The following is a 24,215-nucleotide window of genomic DNA, read 5'->3' on the forward strand; positions in this document are numbered from 1 at the left end:
CTTCTGGCAGGTCCAGGCTTCTTTATGAAATTCTTTGCCTTCCTTGTTCATCTGATTTCTAGGACACTGCCTCTCTGTACTTCCTTCCATAGCTTACCCTTCCTATACTGTTCACTTGGCTTCTGGGAGTTGGGACCTGAAGGGCAGTGATCAAGAGAATTCATTAAGAGATATTCTATTCCAGGGCTTAGGGGAACGAAAAGATGAAGGAGCAATGACTTTGAGACATATGTAGGAGGAGTTTTGATAGTCTTGTGACCAAGATGTTTTTGTTTTTTACTTTTTAGGCATTTGGGGTTAAGTGACTTGCCCAGGGTCACACAGCTAGTACTTGTCAAGTGTTTGGTCTGAGGTCGGATTTGAACTCAGGTCCTCCTGACTTCAGGGCTGGTGCTGTATCCACTGTGCCATCTAGCTGCCCCCTATCTTGTGACCAAGATGTAAAAGCACCCTCCAATAAGTCAAATTTTCAAAATTTTTCTCATGTTGCCACAATAATCCCTGTGGGGAAGAAGTGTGGTGTCCAGGTATGAGGACCACCACTTCTAATTTTAATAACATTCTTCCTTGACTAGAGCCTAATATCATTTAGGTTTTTCCAACTTCTTTCACACTGATGGGTCCAAGTAAACCAAGTCACTGTCTTTAAGAAGCTGTTATCATTAGAACCCTACACGTTTAGGATGTTTAGGGCTGTTTCAAAGATGGCATTGCCATAGCATGGAATCGTGAAGGCACTGGTAATTGTCCCTCTTGTAATGGTAATAACCTCTGACATGGCCCTATTCTTACCCTCAGGGGTAAAAGGATGAGTTTGTTTCTGTAGCCTCCTTAAGCAATTCTATGGGGAGAGCTGCTCAATGTGAAGAAACATCAAGTAATACTATCTGCTGGTAATGAGGTGTATTGGGGCAGGAGTTAAATTAAAACCTACCAGCCTGAAAACTGGGAGAAGTAATACAGGGATAACCAGTAGGGATTCTCTGCTCTCCTACTCTCCATATTCAGCCATCTGTGTGTCTGCTTTAATCACACACACACACACACACACACACACACACACACACACACACACACCCCTGACAGCCATTCTCCTCCTTTTCTCTAGTACTGCTTACCACCATCTTCAGATCCTATTTCTCTGGTCAAAATTGTAAAATATTTCCTGAGGAAACCCAGAGTGCCAAAGGCATCTTCACAACTTATCGAAGAGCTCCTTCATATTTGGAAACAGCTCTTCAGGCTTTCTGGGGCCCTGTGGCCAAAGGAGCTCTTATAATTGGTTCAGGAATGTGACAGAGAGAGGCCATCCCATATCTTTTACTGACTTCCAGAAAGAATCCTCCCAGAGGATAGTTGGGCATATGGTCTCTGAGGAGCAATGTGTACTTTTTGCATTGTTAAAGGGTATGGATGATTGCTCCTGAGAACTTTGTGTAGGAGGTCTGAAATCCTAGAAAATTGTTCAACCTGCTATGTGGGAGAAACTTCCACACCCTACAACCCCTATTGTTATTCATAATGGGGGCAAGCTAAGAGGATATGAGTAATTTTCTGAGCAACCAGTTGGGTAGGAGGCCCTGATCTAAGGCATGCTTGGTCTTGGGAACCTGAAATATTCCCAACGTCTTGCTTGGGCCTTCACATCTCTTCCTGGGACATACTCAGATATGTTAAGGGCCAAAGCTGTCCAGTAGGCTTCCATTGGAGCGGTCACCACGGCGTCAAACAGCACCTCTTGCACCAGTTCCTCATCACCTACAGTAAGCAAAATCACCACAAAGTAAAAGTAAAAGGAGACTAGAGCATTCTCTGTTCTCATCCACCATCCTGCCCATCTTGCCCAGAGCCATAGCCTCTTCTTGTTGGGTTTTTTTTTTCAGAGGTTTTCCTTTAATTTGGGAAGTAAGAATAGAATGGCTAGGTTAGGCTAGAATAATCTCAGCTCCATCTTATAGAATAGAAAACCTTATACATCATTTAGTCAAGCGTATTCATTTTACCCAGGTAGGTGAAGAACCTTGCCCAAGATCAAGGAAGCTAGTGGTAGAAAAGGGACTGGAAAGCAGGGTTTCTGAGTCCCATTCTAATGGACTTTTCATATAGTATGTGTATACACATGGCTGATCAGGACATCCCTAATCAATCCCCAATCAGGACATCAGTTCAACTGACTGAAATGACAGATAGAACAGGTAATAGAGACAGCAAGGAGTTAATGTCTTAAAGGAAGGGCAAATAAGGGTTTTCACATTGTTAATCTTTTATGTGATATTAAGCCATTCCTTATAGAATTAGGACAACTGGCCATTGGCTGGCTCATATGGCTTTTAAAAATCTAGCTTGCCAATCCTAGAGAGAGTAGATATAGAAAGCAGCTTCAAGGAATGTGACCTCTGGCAGTCTAAAGAGCTACCTATGGAGGAAGAACCCACTAATTTTTGCCTTTCCCTTCATACTCTCTTAACCAGAGAGCAACAGGTAAGGTGGGAAACATTTGTTCCCCATATGTGTGCCTCATTACCAGGGTATTCCATGTATGTTATCATTTTTCTCAGTGATGCTGTGTGTATTTGTTGCAAGGTTCACCCTAGGTTTATGTATGTGTGCCTGTGTGTGGCGTCTTTTGTAAGTAATCAGTCAGTCAGTAAGCATTTATTAAGTGCCTACTGCGTGCCAGGCAGTGTGCTAAGGATAGGCAAAAGACAGTCCCTGGCCACAAGGAGCTCACAGTCTAATGTGGGAGACAATCGAACAAGTATATACAAACAAGCTACATATGGAATAAATAGGAAATAATTGAGAGAGAAGCTGTTGTTCTTTTTAGGCCATCTTGGCAAATACCTTTGTTTTGAGCCAATTTGGTGTATTGGCTGACTATTATCACCACTGGGGGCTCATGATCTATAGTTTAGGAATGTTGACCCACAGAGTACTTTGAACCTGGGGTAGTAGTTAGCCCCCTGAGGACACAACTTACAAGTGTGAATAAGAGGTCATGTGGATCTAAGTATGATTTCCTAAAACTATCTTCATGGGAAGGGAGGCCTCAGTGAAAGGAAGGAGCTAGTACGGAATATGGAGCATGCAAAAATTGGGGAGGTACTGCTGCTTTTTTTTGTTTGTTTTTTATTTGTTTTTGGCTGGGCAATGGGGTTAAGTGACTTGTCCAGGTCACACAGCCAGTAAGTGTCAAGTATCTGGGGTCAGATTTGAACTCAGGTCCTTCTGAATCCAGGGCCAATGCTCTATCCATTGGCCACCTAGCTGTTCTACTTGATGCCATTCTCTTCTTTCTCTATGTACTCCCACTTCATGACCTCATCACCTCTAATGGGTTTAATTAATCATCACTATCAATGATCATTGTACAAATTATTTGGGACAAGCAATAATTCTGATATTGTTTCATTTTGTAATAGCAATGGTTCTGTGTGTGTACTTCTAAAACTCCAGTGACTGCCTATTATTTTTAGGACCAAATATAAACTCTTCTTTTTCAGCATTTGAAATCCTTCACAATGTGGTTCCAGCCTACCTTTCCATCCTTATTATACATCATTCCCTTTCATGCACACGCACAGTCCAGCTGAACTGGTTTTTGGAGATGACATTTCATCTCCCATTTCTGCCTTTGAAATGACTCTCCTCTCTATCTGGAATGCATTCCCTTCTCATCTGGGTCTCTCTATTCTTTTGCAAGACTCAGAGCATGGGACATCCTTTGTGTGAAGCCTTTCCTGATCCCCACAGCTTCTCATCTCTTCCCTCGCACTTCGCTGCCACCTCCACCCCCCAATTAGCTTGTGTTCATTTTGTATATAGACTCAGTTCGGACACATACTGGCAGTGTGACCTTGGGCAAGGCACTAACCTCTTACTTAGAACTCTAGGTGACCTTCTAAGACCATAAGTTACAGAGAAGGTGTCAACATGAATTGGTAGAAGAAATTTCTTCATCTGGAAGTTCTCTATAAAAATAAAATTAGAGGTCCAGTCTCTATTCTATATTATGTGTGTGTGTGTGTGTATGTGTGTGTGTATACACACACATATATATGCATGTATGTATGTATGTATATACATATGTATGTATGTATGTATGTACGTATGTGTACATGTCTCCTCAAGTCCTTGAGGACAGGGGTTTTTTTCTTTCTTTTTTAGTACCTCCAGTACCTAGCACAATGTCTGGAACATAGTAGGCATTTAATATGTTCATTGAGTAATTTCTATGAGCCTCCGTTTCCTTATCTGTAAAATGGGCACAAATAATGCTTTTTGCAACCTAACAAGGGTTTGGGGAGAAAAGTACAGAAATGTGAGGGATTACTTTTCTCTAGTTTCAGAGTTTCTTAATACTCACACTCTAGATCAGGCTCTTTGCTGGTCAGAAACTGGACCATGGCATCCATCTGGCTGAGTTTCCGATGAGCTGGGTCAATATCTGTGATACAGTAAATCCTGGAATATAGGAAAATGGAGCTTGCCCAGAGAAATTCCATCTTCTTCCTTTTCCTCCTCCAACCCCCTGGTGTTCAGTAGCTTCACCAGCATTATTTCACTTACCACTCATCGGCCAGAGTTAGGTCGGGTTGTAATAAGTCATGCAATCCTGAAATGAGAATTCACACTTAGTATAAGAAAAGGGAAAAGGAAGAGAGTAAGGGAGATGAATAATTTTATGAAAATAATTCCACTGACCCACTCACTGATTCAAAGAAAATTTATTAAACAGCTATTAAATGGTTCAAGGCATCGTGGTAGTCAATGGGGATAAAAAGACAAAAAAAGACAGTCTCTTCCCTCAAGGGACTGACATCTAGTGAGGTAGAGAATGCTGAGCAACATATGCACAGAAAAGTAGAATACAGAGTAGGGAGTGATGAGGGCAAAGGAGACATCTTCACAAAGCACGCCAGGAAAATCTGAAGAGGAACAAAATACTTCATTTATTTATTTATTTTTTGCTGCAGGTTTCAGTGAAAGTATAATGATGATGATGATAATAGCTTCAAGCTTGAATCTGGAAGTCACATTGAGTAAATAAGCTTTTATTAGGTGTGTCCTATGTACACCAAGCACCAGGGATAAAAAGATAAAGTAGTCCCTGTCCTCATGGGGTTTACATTCTAACATAACCTAATGTACGATTACATTGAATCAATGTATATATACGCATGCATATATATGCACACTATATATATATACATATATATATAATTAGTTGTGTGTGTGTGTGTATGTGTGTGTGTGTGTGTGTGTGTGTGTGTGTGTGTGTGTGTGTGTGTAGGCAATACCTTTAAGGAAGGCACCCTGAGCATAAAGTTATGAAGATGAAAGCTGTGGCTTAATTAAAAGATTTGCCAGGTCCCTGAAATCAAAGCTTAATGGGATGAATTCTTCTAAAGCAATTAACACAGTCTTCATGTATACCTTTGAAAATACAAAATTGGCAATAAAAGATTTCAAAAGTATCCTAACGAAAACCTATACAACATTTACAAGTCACCTGAAGGCAATTATAGAAAAACTAACATTTAATTGCCAAAAAAGGAGAAAGAGTATTGACAGACTTTCTTAAAGTATATAAGTTAAAACCTTGCAGAAATACTTTTAGAACAAGCAAACATAGTTTTACTGAGAAATAGATTCTCTGATAAAAGCCTTTGTTGTATTTGTGAAATTTAACTGGAAGTGGTTTTTACCACTGGATGAACCCTATAAAATGGCTAAGATCAAAGAGTCAAATCAAAAGGCCCTCTGTGGGCAATATTCACTTGCCAACACAAAACTGGCAAAGAAGCATTGTGTGTATGTGTGTGTGTAGTATATGTGTATGCATTGTCTATGTTGCATATGTATATATATGTATAAATTCTTATAAATGCACATGCACATATATATTTTCCATATGTACTTTCCATATATACACACACAAACACTCTTGGAAAATACAGATCTCTCATTTTACAAAGCTATAGGTCATTGGATTCATCAAATGTAACTTGAGTGATGAGTGACTAAGCAGAAATTCACCTAACCCATTGTATCTAGCGGGCCTCAGACTATTTTCATATCCAATCCAGCAAATCAGGGATTCCCTAGCATCTATTCATCTGCCTTCCTACTTCTCTGCCTATTCTCATCTGGAATAGTCAGCCCCTGGACCTGATCTTGAGATCCCCCCACTCTCTCTCTCTACACACACACACACACACACACACACACACACACACACACACACACACACACACACACACACACACACACACTTCCCTGGACCCACTTATTCCACTCAACTTTCAGGATGACAGTAGCCCATATACGTGTAGACTTAGATCAGATTATTTTTATCTCAATTCTATAAGATAAGAATTAAAAACTAAAGAGCAACAGCAGTAACAATGGACATTTATATAGTACTTTAAATTTTGCAGAATATTTAATATACAGTGTCTCATTGAAGCCTCATATCAACCCTATGTGGGCAAGCTTCATAGAGGAGATGGCATCTGAGCCATCACTCTGGGTACTGATGACTCCCATTCAAATGACTTTATATTCATTCTTACATATTATTATTCATTATCTTAAACATTATTATATTTAGTCTTATATATAATGTTTATTATATTTCTAATATAATATAATAATATATTTATTATAATATTATAATAATATATATTTATTGTATATTCTCATAAATGTACATATTCTTTCCACCAATGATTTGTAGGTTTCTTAAGGATGGGGGTGGCTTCATTTTTGTCATCATATTCCCGGTGCCTCACATGGTTCCTGGCATATAGTAGGTGCTTACTAAATGTGTGTTAATTGATTAAACTGAATCTCACTTTTCTTTGTATCCCCAATGCTTAGCATAGTGCTTGGCACATAATAGACACTTAATAAATACTTATTGATTGTCTGACTGATAATGATTCTAGTAGGCGCAGATGAAGAGACTATGTCTGGCATGGGAGGCAGAACTTATGGAGCAATTAGTAATGTCGTTTGCCTGGAGCATGGAGTGTGCGAAACAGATCAATGCTACATAAGGTAAGACTGGTTCCCTTCCAGTGTACTATAATGTATTAGAATGGACACATGGCCAATTAAGTGGATTTACAGATTATATTATGCAGTTTTAACTGAACTAACCTATATAAAATGAACACGTAGCTTAAAAAGATTCTAGTAGAAAAACCAATAATGCAAACTCACACAAACAATAACAAAAGGGCTACTCTTAGTACAACCTCTTAACCAACCAAATGAACCCACTTAACCATATGAGGTAAAAATAATGATAATCTAACCATATCTGAAAAGGAGCCACGGAATCACAGACCTAGAGTTTGAAGAGACCTTGGCGGCCATCGAGTCCAACCCACACATGAAAGTAGTCTGCATGAGGACATCCTTGACAAGTGGCCAGCCAGTCTCTGCTTGAAGGTCATCAAGGAGGGGGACTCCCTGCCTCTCCAGGCAGCCTGTTCACTGCTGCTCTGACTCTTCGATTTTTCCTAACATTAAACCTCCCTTTGCCTTTTTGTGTCTTTCACCTTTTTTGCTACTGGTTCAACTTGCTGGAGCCAAATCTAGCCCCTCCATTAATAACAATAACTAGCATTTATATAGCTATTGTTGTAGTTGTTCAATCATTTCAGTCATGTCTGACTCTCTGTGACCCCATTTGTGGTTTCCTTGGCAAAGATACTGGAGTGGTTTGCCATTTTACCGTGAGGAAATTGAGGCAAGCAGGGCTAAGTGACTTGCCCAGGGTCACACAGCTGGTAAACGTCTGAGGATGGATTTGAACTCAGTTCTCCCTGATTCTAGGCCTGGCACTCCATCTACTGCACCACCTTCATATAATTATTACCAGGTCCTTTACAAATATTATTTCATTTTGTCCTCATAGCAACTCTGGGAAGTAGGTGTTATTACTATTCCCATTTTACAGATGGGGTAACTAAAGTAAAAAAAGGTTAAATTACCTGTTCAGGCTGGATTGGAACTCAGGTTTTTCTGACTCCAAGTCCAGTACTATACCACCTTCATATGACAGCAGTTTAAATACCCAGAATCTTTACTCTTCCATACCAAACATGCTCAGTTCCTTCAACCAATCTCCATATGTTCTGGCCTCAAGGTTTACCACAGTTGCCCTTCTCTGGACCAGTTTATCAACGTCCTTCTTAAACCATTTACTAAACACAATATGCCATATGCCATCTGACAAGGGTGAGAAGCAATGGAAAGTAAAGCCAGGCAATATAGCTCACTAAACAAAACCATTCCAAGGGCATTCAATGATGAAAATAGAAGATCTGCAAACAGAAGGAAAAAAATCAACAAGCATTTATCGAGCTCCTATCAAGCACTGGGCACTATGAATATGAATACAAAGAATGAAACAATCCCTATTCATAAAGTACTAAAATTCTATTGGAAGAGACAAGAAGTACACACATCAGTAGATACAAGATAAATTGTAAGGTGAGTAAATGTAAATATATACAAAGCAAGGACACTAGCAGTTGGGAGAATCAAGAAAAACTTGATGCAGAAGATGATGTTCAAGCTACTTCTCTCTCTCTCTCTCTCTCTCTCTCTCTCTCTCTCTCTCTCTCTCTCTCTCTGTCTTTTTTTTTTCTTTTAGGCAATTGGGGTTAAGTGACTTGCCCAGGGTCACACAGCTAGTAAGTGTCAAGTGTTTGGTCTGAGGCCAGATTTGAACTCAGGTCCTCCTGATTTCAGGGCTGGTGCTCTATCTACTGCGCCACCTAGCTGCCCCTCAAGCTACTTCTCAAAGGAAGATATAGACTACATGAGGTGGAGATAAGGAGGAAGTGCATTGCTGGGGCCCATGCAAAGGCATGCAGATGGGAGGTGAAGTGTCATTTGAGAGGAGCAGAGAGAAGGAAAGTTTGGCTAGATCACAGAGAGCAGGAGAGGGGGGCAGGACATAATATCCAATGAGGCTGGAAAGACAAGTCAAGGCCAGGCTTTAAAGGTCTTTAAAGGATAAACAATGAGAGGCAATAGGGAGGCCATGCAATTGATAAAAGAGGGGAATGACATGGTCACATCTATGCTTAAGGAAAATCACTTTGTTAGCAATATTGACTTGAGTAGTGAGAGACTTCAGGAAAGGAAACCAAAGAAGAGGCTGTTGCAATAATCAAGAATAGATGAAGGCCTAAATTTAGGTGGTAGTTGTGTGAAGACAGAGAGGGGGTAAGATGCAAGAGATGGTGCGGCAGCAGAAATAGAAGGATTTGGCAACTGATTGGATATGTGTGGTTAGGAAAAATGAGAAGCTAAGAAAAATACTGAGGTTAATGAACCTTGGAGGCTGAAAGGATGATGGTGCCTTCAACAGAAATAAGGAAGATTGGAAGAGAAGAGGGCTTGGGGGAGAAAGATAAATTGATCAGTTTTGGATGTGTGAAGAGGTCTTCAGGATATACGGCTTGACACATCCAATAAGCAACTGCTGTTCTAGGCTAAAGGTCAAGAGAGAAACTGGGGCTGGCTATATTGATGTGCAAGTCATCTGCATAAAGATGATGGGGGCTGGGGAAGTTACTAGTAAAGAGTGTAGAGGGAGAAGAGGAGAAGGCCTAGGATGGAACCTTGAGGAACAACTATGATTAGGGGATAGGATGTGGACAGAGGAAAAGAGGTCACACAGGACTAAAAGAAAACCAGCAGAGAGCAGTGTCACAAAAAACCCAGAGAGGAGAGTATTTGGAAGGAGAGGTTGGCCAAAAGAATCAAATGCAGGAGATAAGCCAAAGAGGATGAGGACTAAAAAAGGCCACCATATTTGACGATTTAGATATTATCGATAACTTTGGGGATAGAAGTTTCAAGTTAGTGTGATGACAGATGCCAGACTGCAAAGGGTTGAGGAGTGAGTGAAAGGAGAAAAAGTGGAGGCAGAGTGTACATAGCTTGTTCAAGTAGCTTGGCTAAGAAATGGAGGAAGGAAATGGGACAATAGTTTGAGGGAAAGATTGGGTCTAATGAAGGTTTTCTATCTCTGAGAAGATGCCAAGGGATGGGATCAAGTGCACATGTAGAATGGCTACCTTTTGTCAGAGAAAAATTTGCAAAAATCATCATAACATACTTTGTTCTCCATCAAAGACAGCGGAATCACTAAATTTGGACCCTAACGTTATATTCCCGGATATAGAAGAGACAGAAAAGTCTCTAAGAGAACAAAGATGGAAAAAGCAGTTGGACTGGACCAAGTGTATGCAGAGGAGGTCTGGATGCTATATTTTAGAGGTGACATAATTTTGTTAGCACTGAAGGACTAATATGTAGGAGGGAAATGTACCAAAGACGTAAAACAAAATTTATTCCTTAATACTTAAAAAAGGGAACCAGGAAGAGAACACATCAATAACTACTGACCTCTAGGCCTACTCTTCAAGTTATATGGAACTTTTTATGATATCTGAATCAAGGTAGTAGTTAGTACATGAAAGTAGTAATAGAGACTAAGCAGCCTTTCATAAGAAATAGTTTAAATGGATTAAATATTTATTATTCCAGAATTAACAAAGATGCAGACATTTTAAGATACCATTATGCTTATTGGTTATTGATTTTTTAAAAAATGATTTGGTGGAACAAAAGTCCATCTTACATTTCAAACTGGATGTCCTACAGACACCTCACACTCAGCATGCCTTGAACTCTTTTCCCCAAAGTACCTTCCCCTTTCCAAACCTCTTTCTATCTGTTGATGGTACCACCATCCTTCCAGGGGTGTTAAAGCTGGGCTAAAGAAGGTTCTTCCTTGTCTCCTAGGTTATACACTCTCTCTCTCTCTGTCTTTCTCTCTCTCTGTCTCTCTGTCTCTCTCTCTCTCCTCCCACCTCTCCTTTGCCTATCTCTCCCTCTCTTTATTTCTCTGTTTCCCCACTCCTTCCTTCTCTGTCTCTGCCTCTCTTTCTCTCCCTCTATCACTCTATCTCTCTCCCCCTTCCTGCCTCTCTCTTTTCTACCTCCTTTCCCCCATTTGTTTCAACCCCTGTAATTTGGGATAATAGATTTAAATGATGGAATATGAACTATATTCCATGGAAGCTCAGAGGAAGGCATACTTCTTCAACAATTTACTTCTTATATGTAACATTCTGTCTTCCTCAAATATCATGGAATTGGACTATTGACAGTTGGCAAGCCTTGGGCTTAATCAATTGTGTTGCCTGGCTGGCTGACTGATTCTTCGTGTCCTGGTAACCCAGATATCACGAAGCTTGCAGACACCTCCTCACCAGACAGTCACTGTTCTTAGAAGCTGTTCCAAAGCAGGAAATTCTGGGGGGCTGCCAAATCTGTTTACCCCAGGGCTGGCTCTGTCCATTATTCCAGAAATGAAGGAAAGAAAGAAATAAACATTGCTTTGACCCACCTTCCTCCACTGAAGTATTTCCCAGGAGGATGTATTCTCCATGGCCTCTAGACAGCACCATTCCTAGACTGCATCAAAGAACAAAGGAAATTATTATTCATCTGCATTAAATGGCCTCTAGTCTTCCATGCCTATTTCATAGCACTTCAGAGTTGGAAGGGCCATAAGAGGTCACCCAGTCCAACCCACACTTTTTTTCTGGTCTGGACCTGTGACTTCATCCATGTGGGGAACTCCAAGTGTAGAAACCACCACCACCAGCAAAGATCAACAACTCTTCCATAACTTACAATGCTAGAGTTTCCTGGGGCATGGGGAGGTTTAGGGACTTGTTCAGAGGATGTGTCAGAAGCGGGACTTGCACGAAGTTCTTTCCAAGGCTGGCCTTCTAGCCTCCATGTTATGAGACCTCTCCCCTTCTTTTCTCACCCCATGAGTTTTCCTTACCTTTGGCTCTAGCATTAAGGGCTTTTCCTGCTAGAACTAAAGTGGTCACCCCCCCAAAACTTCACACCCTTCCTCCACCAATTTCATGATTCCACCTCCTCCTCTTCTAGATAAAGGCACTTGACAATCTTTTTACCTAAGAGCCCCCATTCCCTTGTTACATTAGAGAATACCTACTGAGGATCCCACAGAAAGACTCCAAATTGAGTAAGTTCTCTACTACAAAAAAAAAAAATCTCACCTATCCTTTGCCTCCTTCCCCTACAATTCAATCTGACCTTGTCTTCCTCTGGAGTAAAGGAAACCTCAACTGGGATCTCACAGGCTCTCTTCACCCCTGCTATTCCTTAACTTCATCTCATTCTAAACTCTCATTGATGTGTAAATACAGTGCCACTCTAATAAGACAGATACGGTAGTTATACCTAACATCTCTACCATCCAAAAGCATTACGGATAACTGATAATTTGTTTATAAACAATGAGAATGTTCTAAGAAAACAAGTCAGAGAGGAAATGATTTTTTCATTTATTAAGTCTAGATGAAACCTAGCATCCTTGTGGGTCTTTATAACTATAGGTTTTTGGAGGCACAAAAGAGCTCAAAGATGCAAACTCAATGCTTTCATCTTATAGATGAAGAAACTGGGGGCCAGAGATACTAAATGAGGGCTAGCGTTTGGGAAACCTAGACTAGAGAGAGACCAGTCTGACTCCCTCTTCATTGTTCTTTCCCCTACATCATTCTGCCTTATTAAGTTAGGAATCCTTCAAACTCCACTTCAACCCATTACAATGCCATCTGTCCTAGCATGTCACTCAACTCACCTGAAAGGTGTGTCGCTGATGTCTGTAAAGAAATAATCATTGGTGAGGAAGAGAACACGCCTCTGGAACAAGAGAGGAGGAAATGGAGTTTGTTTCAGTGTTGATATAAGCTGATTTATTGAAACCATATCTTTTCACAAAATACCCACAGGACTTTGACAACTGAAGAGATTGGAAAATCCTCTGTTTTTCTCATCTTCCCTTCCTTCCCCTTCCACCACCTTATTCCCATTTCTCCATCTTCTATCCCTTACTGGCATTGATCATCTTGAAACTGCATAGCCAGAAACTATCTCAGGAGCCATCACCCCCATCTCTGATAGGGAAGGGGAGTGTTATGCTTATTTTTTGAGCCTAGCTCACTAGGCAGTGAGTCAGAGATGGAACATGGGGTTAGGATGAGCATATGAAGTGGCTCCTATTAAATGCTAAAAATACCTGGGACTTATATACACAGAACCAGTCTGTAAATCCATTTCTATACACCTTCACCAAGGGAAACTGGCTAAATGGCTCCTTTCTCCTGCTAGACACCCATCTTGTGCAGGTTGTCCTTTTGAGATTTTTTTTCATTCAAAGCTTCTGTCTTTGATAAACAGTTTGACCACATTTCCCCTATATAAAAATTCTGGGAGAGAGAATTAGCAGAAGGCAGTTGCCTTGTATCCCCAAAGTCTTGTCCACTAAAAAAAACCCAAACCCTTTTTGTTATACATTTGCAATTTGCTTAGTGGAAAATAATACAGAGGGCCAACCCTGAAGCTTCCTCAGGAGATGTACTCTCTCCTCTACACAATTCCACAATTCACCACTTGGTGTTACTTTCCTCTCGTCCTTCTTCTCTCTCTCACTCCCTGGAACAAATTTTAGAAAGGACCCAGAGGAGCGGAAGAAAGATAAGGAGAAAGTTTCAGTCTGATAAATTTAGATTTCTGGGAAATTGGCTTCAGATAAAACCAGGATCAAATTTGTACAAGATTACCCTCTTGCATTTTTTTTTTGGTTCATCTATTGATTGGTTCATCTATTCTAGTATTTCTCCTCCTGGTTTATGTATTCTAGTATTTCTTCTCTTGGTTTGTCTATCCTAGTATTTCTCCTCACCAGATAGAGTGGGAGAAGTGAGAGGAATGGGGAAGGAGGTGATCCTATCATATGCCACAGGGGAGTGACTGAGTCTTGTTTCAGACATTATTTGAAAACGGTAAAAGGAAAACACAAAAATCACTAAGAGAAAGGGGGTGTTGGGAAGCTGGGGCAGGCTGAGAGTAAAGTATGGAGAACAAAGCAAAGGGAATCCTGGAACTATCAGGGTAGTCCCAGAACTCCTTGATTTCTTGGCAGTAATCAAGCCAGCCCTGGCTGCAGAAGAGCATCTTTAGGGAATTCTGGGTGGTTGAAACATGGCACTCCCTGCCTGAGCCAAATGTCACTGGAGCCCAGTCTTCCCCAAGCCCTTGGCTGGCTTCCTGAGCCCATTTCCAATCCGAGCCAAATAGATCCTGTGGCTCATTCCCAACAGCACCTAACTCATCCCTAATCTAGCAAAGAGAGCAGCTTTGGGGTGTTCCATGTAGGTTCCATCACTGTATCAGTGCCCTGAGTCCTAGAAAGGTCCTAGACAAAATACAGCCTTGATAGTCCCTGAAGCTTGTAGCAGGAGCTCGGCTTTGGAAGTAGCCTCTTAGCTCAGCAGTGGGAGAAAGGATCCAAGACGGAACCTTTAGCAGGGAGAAATTCCAGAGCCCTCAGGCCCTTGCCTAGCACTGGAGCTGCTAGCTCCTTTGAAGTGGGGACCTTGTCTGGCCCACTATAGTTAGGACTATACAAGCTCTGCCACTACTCATTTGGGGACCCAAGGATAGGGTCTTTGATGAGCAAACCAAGGAAAATTTTGACCACCATGAAGAAATTCTTAGGTTTGAGAGATGGTTAGAGATAATCCCCTACAGAGGATAGCAACTCCAGAGCAAGTCCAGGTAAAGAATCAGAAAAAAAAAATGCCCTGGCCACAGGGACTACAGGAATGCCTGGAGGAAATGAAACAAAAAATACAGAATGGAAAAACTATGGAGGAAAGAATGGTAAGGAAAATTGACACCTTAAAACAGATGGTAGAAAGACTCACTTAAGAACTGAATGCCCTAAAAATTAGACTAATCCAGATAGAAATAGATTCAATAAGACAACAAGAAATATCAAAATAAAATGAAATATTGAAAAATAGAAGAAAATCTAAAAATACAATATCAAAAACAACTGACTTGGAAAACAAGTCAGGGAAAGACAATCTAAGAATTATCAGACTTTCTGGAACTTATGATCAGAAAATATCTGGACACTACATTTTAGGAAATTATAAGTGGAACTTCTCAAACTTTTAGACCCAGAAGGCAAAATGAAAATAGAAATAATTTACCAGTTATCCTCAGAAAGATAATCCAAAATGAAAACTCCCAGAAGTGTCATAATCAAAATCCAGAGCTTCTAGGTCAAAGAAAAACATACTATAAAACTGCCAAAAAGTAGTTTAAATACCAAGGAGCCACAATAAGGATTACACAAGACCCATTTGCTGCCACTGAAAAGATGAGGAGAGCTTGGAATATGATATTACAAAGGCAAGAGATAAAGGTTTAAACCAAAGATTACCTATCTGCCAAAATGAAGTATAATCCTACAGGGGGAAAATTGACTTTTAATAGCAGAAGTTTCCAAGCATTCTGGTCAGAACTGAATAGATACTTTAAAATGGAAATGCAAGTCCCAAGAGAAACATAGAAAGGCATACATATTTGTTTAATCAAACAGAAATATGTGGGGATGAAGTGTTCCTAAGAGAACCTTAATATCTTTTAAGGTCATGGGGAAAGGTTAAAATTATAGAGAGCATGTGGGTAGTTTTGTTCTGTGCAGATGGTTTTGGGAGAAGACAAAAATGGAAGGTCCATGGTTCTATATTGGGGAGGAAAGGAGGAAGAAGGGAAGAAAAATCACTATTAAGAAAATGCATAAGATGGAGAATAAGCACATATTAATGCAGGAAGGGATGAGGGAAACAAGTGTCCCATGAACCTCACTTTAATCTGAATCAGATGCAGAGGTTCCCAAACTTCTTGGCCTACTGTCCCCTTTTTAAAAAATTACTCAGCGCCCCCCTGGAAATCTACTTTCTTTAACCCTTTAACTTATTTTTTTAAAATTCGCATCATTTCAAAAAAACAGAAAAATTTTTTAAATTACACATATTAAATTAAATAATTTATTGTGAATTTGTGGGGTTTTTTTCCTGTATTGAAATTTTGATGATGCAATATTGTGTCATGTAACCACATAGTATTGTATTGTAAACAAGTCATTATACACACATATTACTGCTTGATGTATGCTGGACTTCCCAACAATGTGCTACAAGCTTGCCTGCCAACACTTGCTTGTTAAGACCTGTCTGCGGACTTGACCACCGATTGGTTATAACTTGCATTTTGGAAAATAATGTAATCACTATGACTTTGTTATACAACAGATGAAACATGTATGAATGGTTTTATAAAATTTTCTTATCTTTTCTTCTTTCCTTATGCTTCTGCCGCCCCCTTATCTTTATTCAACATTCCCCAATTGTACCCAAGGTCACCACCGCCCCTCTGGATCGTTTCAGTGTCCTCAAGTGCAGTATTGCCCACATTTGGAACTTCTGAGGGCACAAACACATCTACACATACATATACAAAAATTTTGTTATAGAAATACACTAAACTTCAAAGGGAGCTAGAAGGGGACGGGGACTTGAGAGGAGCAAAGAAAGGTCTAAGGTGGAAGGTAGGATAAGTGAGGAAAGAAGCCAAGCAAACTCAAATGTTGAAGGGAAGAATGTGAAGGGAGAATTAAAAGGGAGGAGGAAAGAGACCAGGAGTGGAATAAGGAGAAGAGAAGAGCTGCAACAAAGAGGAAGCAGACTGTTTCACTTATAAGATCACAAGCATCAGGCAAACTCTCTTCTCCCACCTCCTTATTTATAAAGAGGGAGGTGAGAGCAAAGAGAGGAAGAAGTACAAGGGGACAGGATGCAGGGAAATATACCATTAATAATCATATCTTTGAATGTGAATGGGATGAACTCACTGGTAACACAGAAGAAGATAACAAATTAAAAAGATTTGAAAGAAGATAGTAGAATGAATTAGAAAGCAGAATTTAATAATGTATTGCTTATAAAGAAACACACTTGAAACACAGAGTCATATAGAGTTCAACTGAGATCCTGGAGCAAAATTTATTATGTTTCAGCTGAACTAAAAAAGCAAGATAGATGAAGTTATTAATTATTTTGCAGCTATGCCTTTAGGCCTTTATTTTTATATTTTAAAAAATTGCTCAATTGGGATACTAATGAGTAGAAAGGAAGGCAATTAGTATATATATAGCACGTGCTATGTACCAGGTACTGTGCTAAGTGCTTTATAAATATTTTTTTTGATCTGCACAATAACCCTTTGAGGTAAGCATTATTATTATTCCTATTTTGAAGTCATGGAAACTAAGACAAGCAGAGGTTAACTGACTTGCCCAGGGTCACCTAGCTAGTAGGATTTGAACTTGTCTTGACAGATTAAATTTTAAAAAAACACATGCTTGCTAAATGAAAAAAAATAAAAATAATAATACACTATTTTAAAATAAAAGGAATAATTTCCCCAAAACAAATAACCTTGACTTAAAAAACAGAAATGGGGTATTGGGGATTGATGAAATAAAGAGACCGACCTGTTCTTTCAATGGCTCCTCACACATTGTTGACAATTATTCATAGGTATGTGGGTATTTGCAAGACGTGGATCCTACTCCCTTGTGCCCTTGCCATCTAGCTGGAAACTGAATTTATAGGCACCGAGCAGGGAAAAAGTAAGATTGCCTTGTCTAGCCTGTTGTAGGGGAACCCAAAGCAGCTGGTCAGTCTGAGACCCATGGAAATCAGACACTGGGGGAGCTCAGCTTCTTGCAGAGGAATTTCTCAGCCTACCTGGTGTAGGTAAAGGGAAGAAACGGCAGAATTCAGATGCTAGATCAAGTGAAAATCGAGGCAAGGGTTTAAAAAGAATTTCTTTTCCTCCCTACTATTTTTTTGTTTGCCTTTCATGAAAATCTGTTTGTGGAAGAACTTTGAGTCTAATTGTTGCAGGCAGATGCTTGTGCTCTTTTAGCGTAGTCAGATGGGAAGCAGGAGGAGGAGGAGGAGGAGGAGACAAGAATAGCTCTGGGGGAAGGGGTGATATTGGGAAGGACCAATGCAAATTCTGTGGGCTGAGTAGACTGAAATAAAAAGAAGAGGTAAGAGCAGAGCCTAATGATTTCTTTAAATGATGTTTAATGCTACCAAAATTATAATATACCAATTATTCACATTTATATAGTGCTTAAGGTTCAAAAAGGGCTTTCCCACAACGATACTATGTGGTGGGTGTTAATGAAGAGGTCAAATCATAATTCCCTATGGTTATAGTGGATAAAATACTTATATAAATAGCATAAGGCTAAAGTTCCATTCTGATGCCTCATCATGATATATTAGTGACCTTAGTGTCTGAAAGTTATGCCACAGATTCACAGAATTTCATAATTGGAATAGACTTCATAGTACTAACCAATACCAGTACTGCAATACCTTATACAACTAATCTTTCCTTGAATAATTCCAGTGAGAGGGGATCTGCTACCTACCAAGGCAGCCCATTCAATTTTTAGACAACTCTAACTGTTAGGAGGGGCAGTGGAAAGAAAGAGCTGGGAGAGAAAGAGTCAGGAAGACCTTAGCTCAAATCTGGCCTCAGACACTTACTAGCTGTGTGACCTTAGGCAAGTCACCTAAGCCTGTTTGCCTCAGTTTCCTCATCTGTAAAATGAGCTGGAGAAGGATATGGCAAACCATGTCAGTATCTTTGCAAAGAAAACCCCAAATGGGGTCACAAAGAGTTGGATGCGACTGAAAGGACTGAACCACCACCACAACTATTAGGAACTTTATCTTTAAATTAAAACTATGTGCCTCTCTGCAGCTTCTGCCCACTGCCCCTAGTTCTGCCCTCTGGGGCAAAGTAGAACAAGTTTAATTTCTTTTCTACACGACAGTCTTTCAAATACTTGAAGGCAGTTATCACGTCTCCCTTAATTCATATCTTTTCCAGGTTAAACTTCCTCAGCTACATCAATGTATTGTCATGTGGCAAGGTCTTCACCGTGGAGGATATTTTACATTGGACATATTCTGGCTTGTTAACATATCCTTTTAAAAATGTGGTACCTACACCTAACACAGTATTCTAGTTGTAGTCTAATCAGAACAATAGATAGTTAATCTAGCAGCTAGATGGGCATACAGCACAATCTCAAGGCCTTTTACCTTATAGGTCTGGCTGCTTTCCAACTTACCAAAGTCCTTGTTAAAATGAGATGACCATTACTATAAATCTTGGCTGACCAGAACAGTAGAGCTGAACTATTGCCTACTTAGGCCTGATGTCTACACCATTTTGTCTGCCATGTCACACTGACTCAGAATGAGCTTTCAGTTCACCAGAATCCCAAGACCTTTTTCTGATGAATTACTCTCTAGCTATATCTGTAACTTGAGAGACAGATTTTTTTTTTTAGCCTGAGTAAGACTCACATTTAACCCTATTAAGATTTATTTTATTAAATTCAACCCAACATTCTAGCCTGTCAAAATCTTTTTGGATCCTCACTGTCATGAAAGGTTAGCTCTCCCTCCTAGCTTTGTTCTAGCTACAAATTTGATGGGCAGACCATCTGTGATTTTATTCAAGTCATCAATAAAAATGTTAAACAAAGCAAGGCTAAGGAGAGGTACCTAGAGCAACTCCTCTCAAGTTGATACCAAACTTCAAATCTATTCAACCTGTTTCTAATCAACATATCTATACTAATAACTAACCTCCACCTTTCCATCTTACCCACAAACACAGCATGAGAAGCTTTGCCAAATTTAAGTAAATTATTTCTACACCATTCCCTATCCTACCAGTCTAGTACCTCTTTTTTAAATGCACATAGTGGCATTCTGGAACAACCTTGGTTATTTATATTATTTTAAATTACCTGTTTTTGAAGAAATTGTTGTGTTGTATTGTGAAATTGGGGTGTGTGTGTGTGTGTGTGTGTGTGTGTGTGTGTGTGAGAGAGAGAGAGAGAGAGAGAGAGAGAGAGAGAGAGAGAGAGAGAGAGAGCACTGCTTCCTTTTTTTCCCCTAGCCCCACTGGTAAACACTCTTTGAAATCTTTAATTTAATTTTTAAAGCTTTCTTGATACAACACAGTCATTTTTGAAAGATAGCCTCTTCCCTATCCACCCCATTATGAGACTTTCCTTGAAAAAAAAGACAAGACCAACTGAGACTTTTTTTGACTACTGCTTCCTTTTCAAGATATTCAGCAACTGCCCCTTTAATAATATATTCTAATATTTTGCCAAAAATTTAGGTAAAATTCACTAGCCAATAGTTTGCATCTTCTTTTTTTTGAAAATCAGGATAACATTTGCCTTTTCTCCATCCTGCAGCACCTTTTCTGCTCTACATGATTTTTCAAAGATCTCTGATAATGTATGACTTAGCAAAAACATTTACTAGTTCTTTTAATACCCTAGAATGTGGTTTGTCAGAACTTAGTGACAAATTCATTAAGGGTATCTGTCTACATCTTTTTATTTTGACCATAAGAACAGCATGAGAACCTTTGCCAAATTTAGGTAAACTATATCAACAACTTTCCCCTGAACTAACAGCCTATTTTAAAAAAAAGAAAGAAAGAAGGGTAGTTTGAAATGACTTGGATTATTACTATATATTTTTTTACTAGCTTTTTTCCTATCTTTGATTTAAACTCCCTATTAGCCATTTTTATTTTGTCTGTACCAGTACAAAGATTATTTTCTTTGGCAGAGAAAGTAGAAGCAAAATAAAGAATTAAGTAGTTCTTCCTTCTGTTTTCTCTAATCATAGTTCTATCAATGCCAAGCAGTCATCCTGTCTGTTCTTTGATCTTCCTAGCATAGTTATCCCTTGCATAGCTAATTTTTTTTTTGGTTTTCCTTAGCATTCCTTGACAGCCTCATCATTCTGATCTATTCTCCAAAATAAACACTCCCAATTCCTTCTACCAATCTTCACAGGGCATAGTTTCTAATTTCCTTATAATCATGGTCACCTTCATCAGTATGTACTCCATTTAGTCAATATCCCTACTGAAATATGGAGTCTGGACTTGGACGCAACGCTCCAAATGTGTTCTGACTTGAGCAAAGTAAAACCTCAGTCCATTTTATTCCCATTACCCTATACCAGTAGGGAAAGATACCTCATTCCATCTGGGACTCCAAGTCTCTGCCTATGCCACCTTACCCCTTTGTCCACAGCAACTTTCACATCCATAGTGAGAGATCCGGTTTCCCTGTTGATCATGGCTGTTCTCAGCTGCAAGGAGAAGAGAAACACTGGAATTTATCTCCTGGCTTATACTGGAGCACTACAGAAGACTGAGGATACTACCCATCCCACTTTAGAGGAGGTGAAGATGACCATTTGAAGTCTCTGTTCTCTTTAATCTGGACAGACACTATACATGGAACCCAGAACTAATTCTGGGATTCTTGGAATTCACTGCACTCACTCAATTCAATTCAACTAATTATTTACTAAGTGCTCACTACATGTTACACGTTACACAAAGATGAAAAAGACTCTACCCTTGAAAAGCTTTTTTATGATGCAACTGTATTGAAAACACAAATAATTATGTTTCAAGGTAGAGGGTGTGAAGACAAAAAGGAGACATTTGGACAAGGTTCTAGAAAAACCCGCGGTGGGAGGGATCACTTTAAACTGGGGGTATGTGGCATAGAGGGGGGGATATAGTTGACCCAGGTCACGAGCCTTGCAAAGGATTGCAAGAGGAAGAAGAGATCTGCTTCAGCGTGGAGCATATTTTTGTTTGTGTTTTTGTTGTTGAAGACCTTGTAGGAATGTAGATTGGTTGTGGTTGTGTTGTTTCAGTTGTGTATGACTCTCCATGATCCCATTTGGCGTTTTCTTGGCAAAGACACTGGAGTGGTTTGCCATTTCCTTCTCTAGCTAATTTTACAGATGAGGAAACTGAGGCACACAAGGCTAAGTGACTTGCCTAGGGTCACACAGCTAGTAAGTATCTGAGGACAGATTTGAACTTAGGTCCTCCTGACTCCAGGACTGGGGCCCTATCCACTGCACCACTGAGTCTTAGAGGGCTGACTTAAGCATTTAAAGATTAAATGAACTTGCCAGGGTCACACAGCCAGTATGTGTCAGAGGCAAGGCTTGAAGGCAGGTCTTTTGGACTCTAAGGCCAGCTCTCTATTTACTCTGCCATGACAACAGCATATTTTATCATGATAAAGACAATACAATACAACAGAAGCTCACACTTCTATGGCATCTTTAAAGTGCTTTCCTCATAGAAATTCTAAGAGAGGTTAAATATTGTTATTCCTATTTTACAGATGAAAAAACTGAGTCTCAGAGGGTCTGCGTGATTTGCCTCTTGCTAGTACACATCCTCATGTCTTGAACCTGATCTGACCACAGATTCTGTGCTCCCCTTCTAGATCACTGAACCGCTAAGACTGAGTGAGGTAGGCAGAAGTATGATCTAAAAAGAAATGAAGAAAGACTCCCTTCTCTTCTAACTGGACCAAACAATCGCCAAAATAGCTGCAGGATGGGTCCAAGTGGAGGACACCATTAAGTGGAAAAAACATTTGGACAGACTCCAGGTCAATCGCTTTGCTTTTGGGGGAAATGCCTTGTGTTGGGGAAGTAGACTGTGTTACTCATTATAATCAGGAAAACAAGTGGACTTTAGATTTTGATGAATCTTTTCTTCTAAAAGGCTGTCCTTCATTCTCTGGACAACCCAGTGAAAGAGGGAGGAGAGCATGATTTTTATCTCCATTTTACAGCTAATCCAAAAAATGAAGTGAAAGGTTCCAAGGCACGTGAAATGTCTGTGGCAGACTTAGAATCAGGCCTGGAATCGAAGTGTCCTCATTCTTACAATCATGTTACTTTCTTAGAGTGTTGGCAAAACACTTTCCTCACAGCAAGCCTGTGATGGAAGTAGTGCAAGCATGATGATTCTGATCTCACACATGAGGAGGAGACAGAGGGTCAGGAAGGTGAAGGGCCGTGCCTGGGATCCCATAGCTAGTGAGTGTCTAAGATAGGATTTAAATGCAGGGTTTTTGACTCTAAGTGCTGAGCTTTAGCCAACTATATCACAATATCTCTCACTCATACACTTTAGAATGTCCACTCCTAAATTCAGAACATTTTTTTTTTTACTGTGAGATCTTATTCAGACTATCTAGACCCCCTTTGCCTTAAAGTGAAAAAAAAAGGCCTTGCTGCCTGCCTGTTCTCTCACACAGGGGTTTTTAAGAGGAGGAGATTGAACATAAAGCTTGTGTGCATGTGAGCAAGGTGGTTTGCAGATGTTTAGGAGTAGTAAGGTGGTGCAGTGGATAAAGTGCTGGGCCTGGAGTCAGGAAGACCTGAGTTCAAATGTGACCTCAGATACTAGCTGTGTGACTCTGGGCAAATCACTTAATTTCTGTTTGCCTCAGTTTCCTCATCTGTAAAATGAGGATAAGAATAGCATCTACCTCCCAGGCAAGGATCAAATGAGACAATAATTGTAAAGCACTTAGGACAGTGCCTGGAACATAGTAAGTGCTGCATAAATGTTAGCTATTATTATTGTGATCATTGTTATTGTTATGTTTGAGCTGCATTACCCGCTCCGTCCCTTTCTCTCACTCACAATTTCATCTTGGTCTTCCCACTCCACTTCAGAGAGATCCACACTGTTGTAATTGGGCTTGGGCTTCCATTTCTTTCCATCTTTGTACTGAAGTGAGCAGCAAGAAAAAACATGAGTAGGATGAAGTCCCACCTTCCTGCAGCCTCCCTAGATTCCCATAAAACCAAGATTCCAAAACTCAAAGAGGCCAACAATTCAACAAGTATTTATTTAATATCTACTCTGTGCAAGGCACTATGTAAAGTACTGAAGGAGTCTTTCAGTAAGTCAGTAAACATTCATTAAGCATCTGCTATATGCCAGGAACTCTGTTAAGTGCTGGGGATACAAAAGGAGGTGAAAGGCATTCCCTGCCCTCAAATGTTTAAATAAGAAATGGTCCCTCCCTTGTTAAAGAATTTGCCATTTATTTGGTAAGCAATAGGGAACCATGAAAAGCTTTTGTTTTAGAGAAGTGAAATGAGGCTCTTTTCATGGTGGCAAAGAACTAGAAATTAAGAGAGTGCCCATTTGGGGAGTGGCTGAACAAATCATAGCCTATGAATGTAATGGAATTACATAAGAAATGATGGAAGGGGCTCTGTCAAGGAAATCTGGGAAGTTCATATGAATTGATATAGTGGAGTGAGCAG

The 24,215-nt window shown here is 39.9% G+C and overlaps 1 protein-coding gene across 1 annotated transcript in view; it reads right to left on the reverse strand.

Moving 5' to 3' along the window:
• LOC110218752 (voltage-dependent calcium channel subunit alpha-2/delta-4) overlaps positions 1–24,215 on the reverse strand; it is a 133,565-nt gene that overhangs the window by 74,709 nt on the left and 34,641 nt on the right. The window contains exons 16-22 of the mRNA XM_078156109.1: positions 23,584–23,670; positions 21,132–21,203; positions 12,716–12,777; positions 11,441–11,508; positions 4,570–4,615; positions 4,367–4,464; positions 1,665–1,758 (exon numbers count right to left, since the gene is read on the reverse strand). Coding sequence (XP_078012235.1) covers positions 1,665–1,758; positions 4,367–4,464; positions 4,570–4,615; positions 11,441–11,508; positions 12,716–12,777; positions 21,132–21,203; positions 23,584–23,670 — 527 coding nt within the window. The remainder of the gene's footprint in view (positions 1–1,664; positions 1,759–4,366; positions 4,465–4,569; positions 4,616–11,440; positions 11,509–12,715; positions 12,778–21,131; positions 21,204–23,583; positions 23,671–24,215) is intronic.

Source organism: Phascolarctos cinereus, unplaced genomic scaffold, assembly GCF_003287225.1.
Source record: "Phascolarctos cinereus isolate Bilbo 61053 unplaced genomic scaffold, phaCin_HiC Scaffold_1;HRSCAF=81, whole genome shotgun sequence".
Classification (NCBI taxonomy): Eukaryota; Metazoa; Chordata; class Mammalia; order Diprotodontia; family Phascolarctidae; genus Phascolarctos; species Phascolarctos cinereus.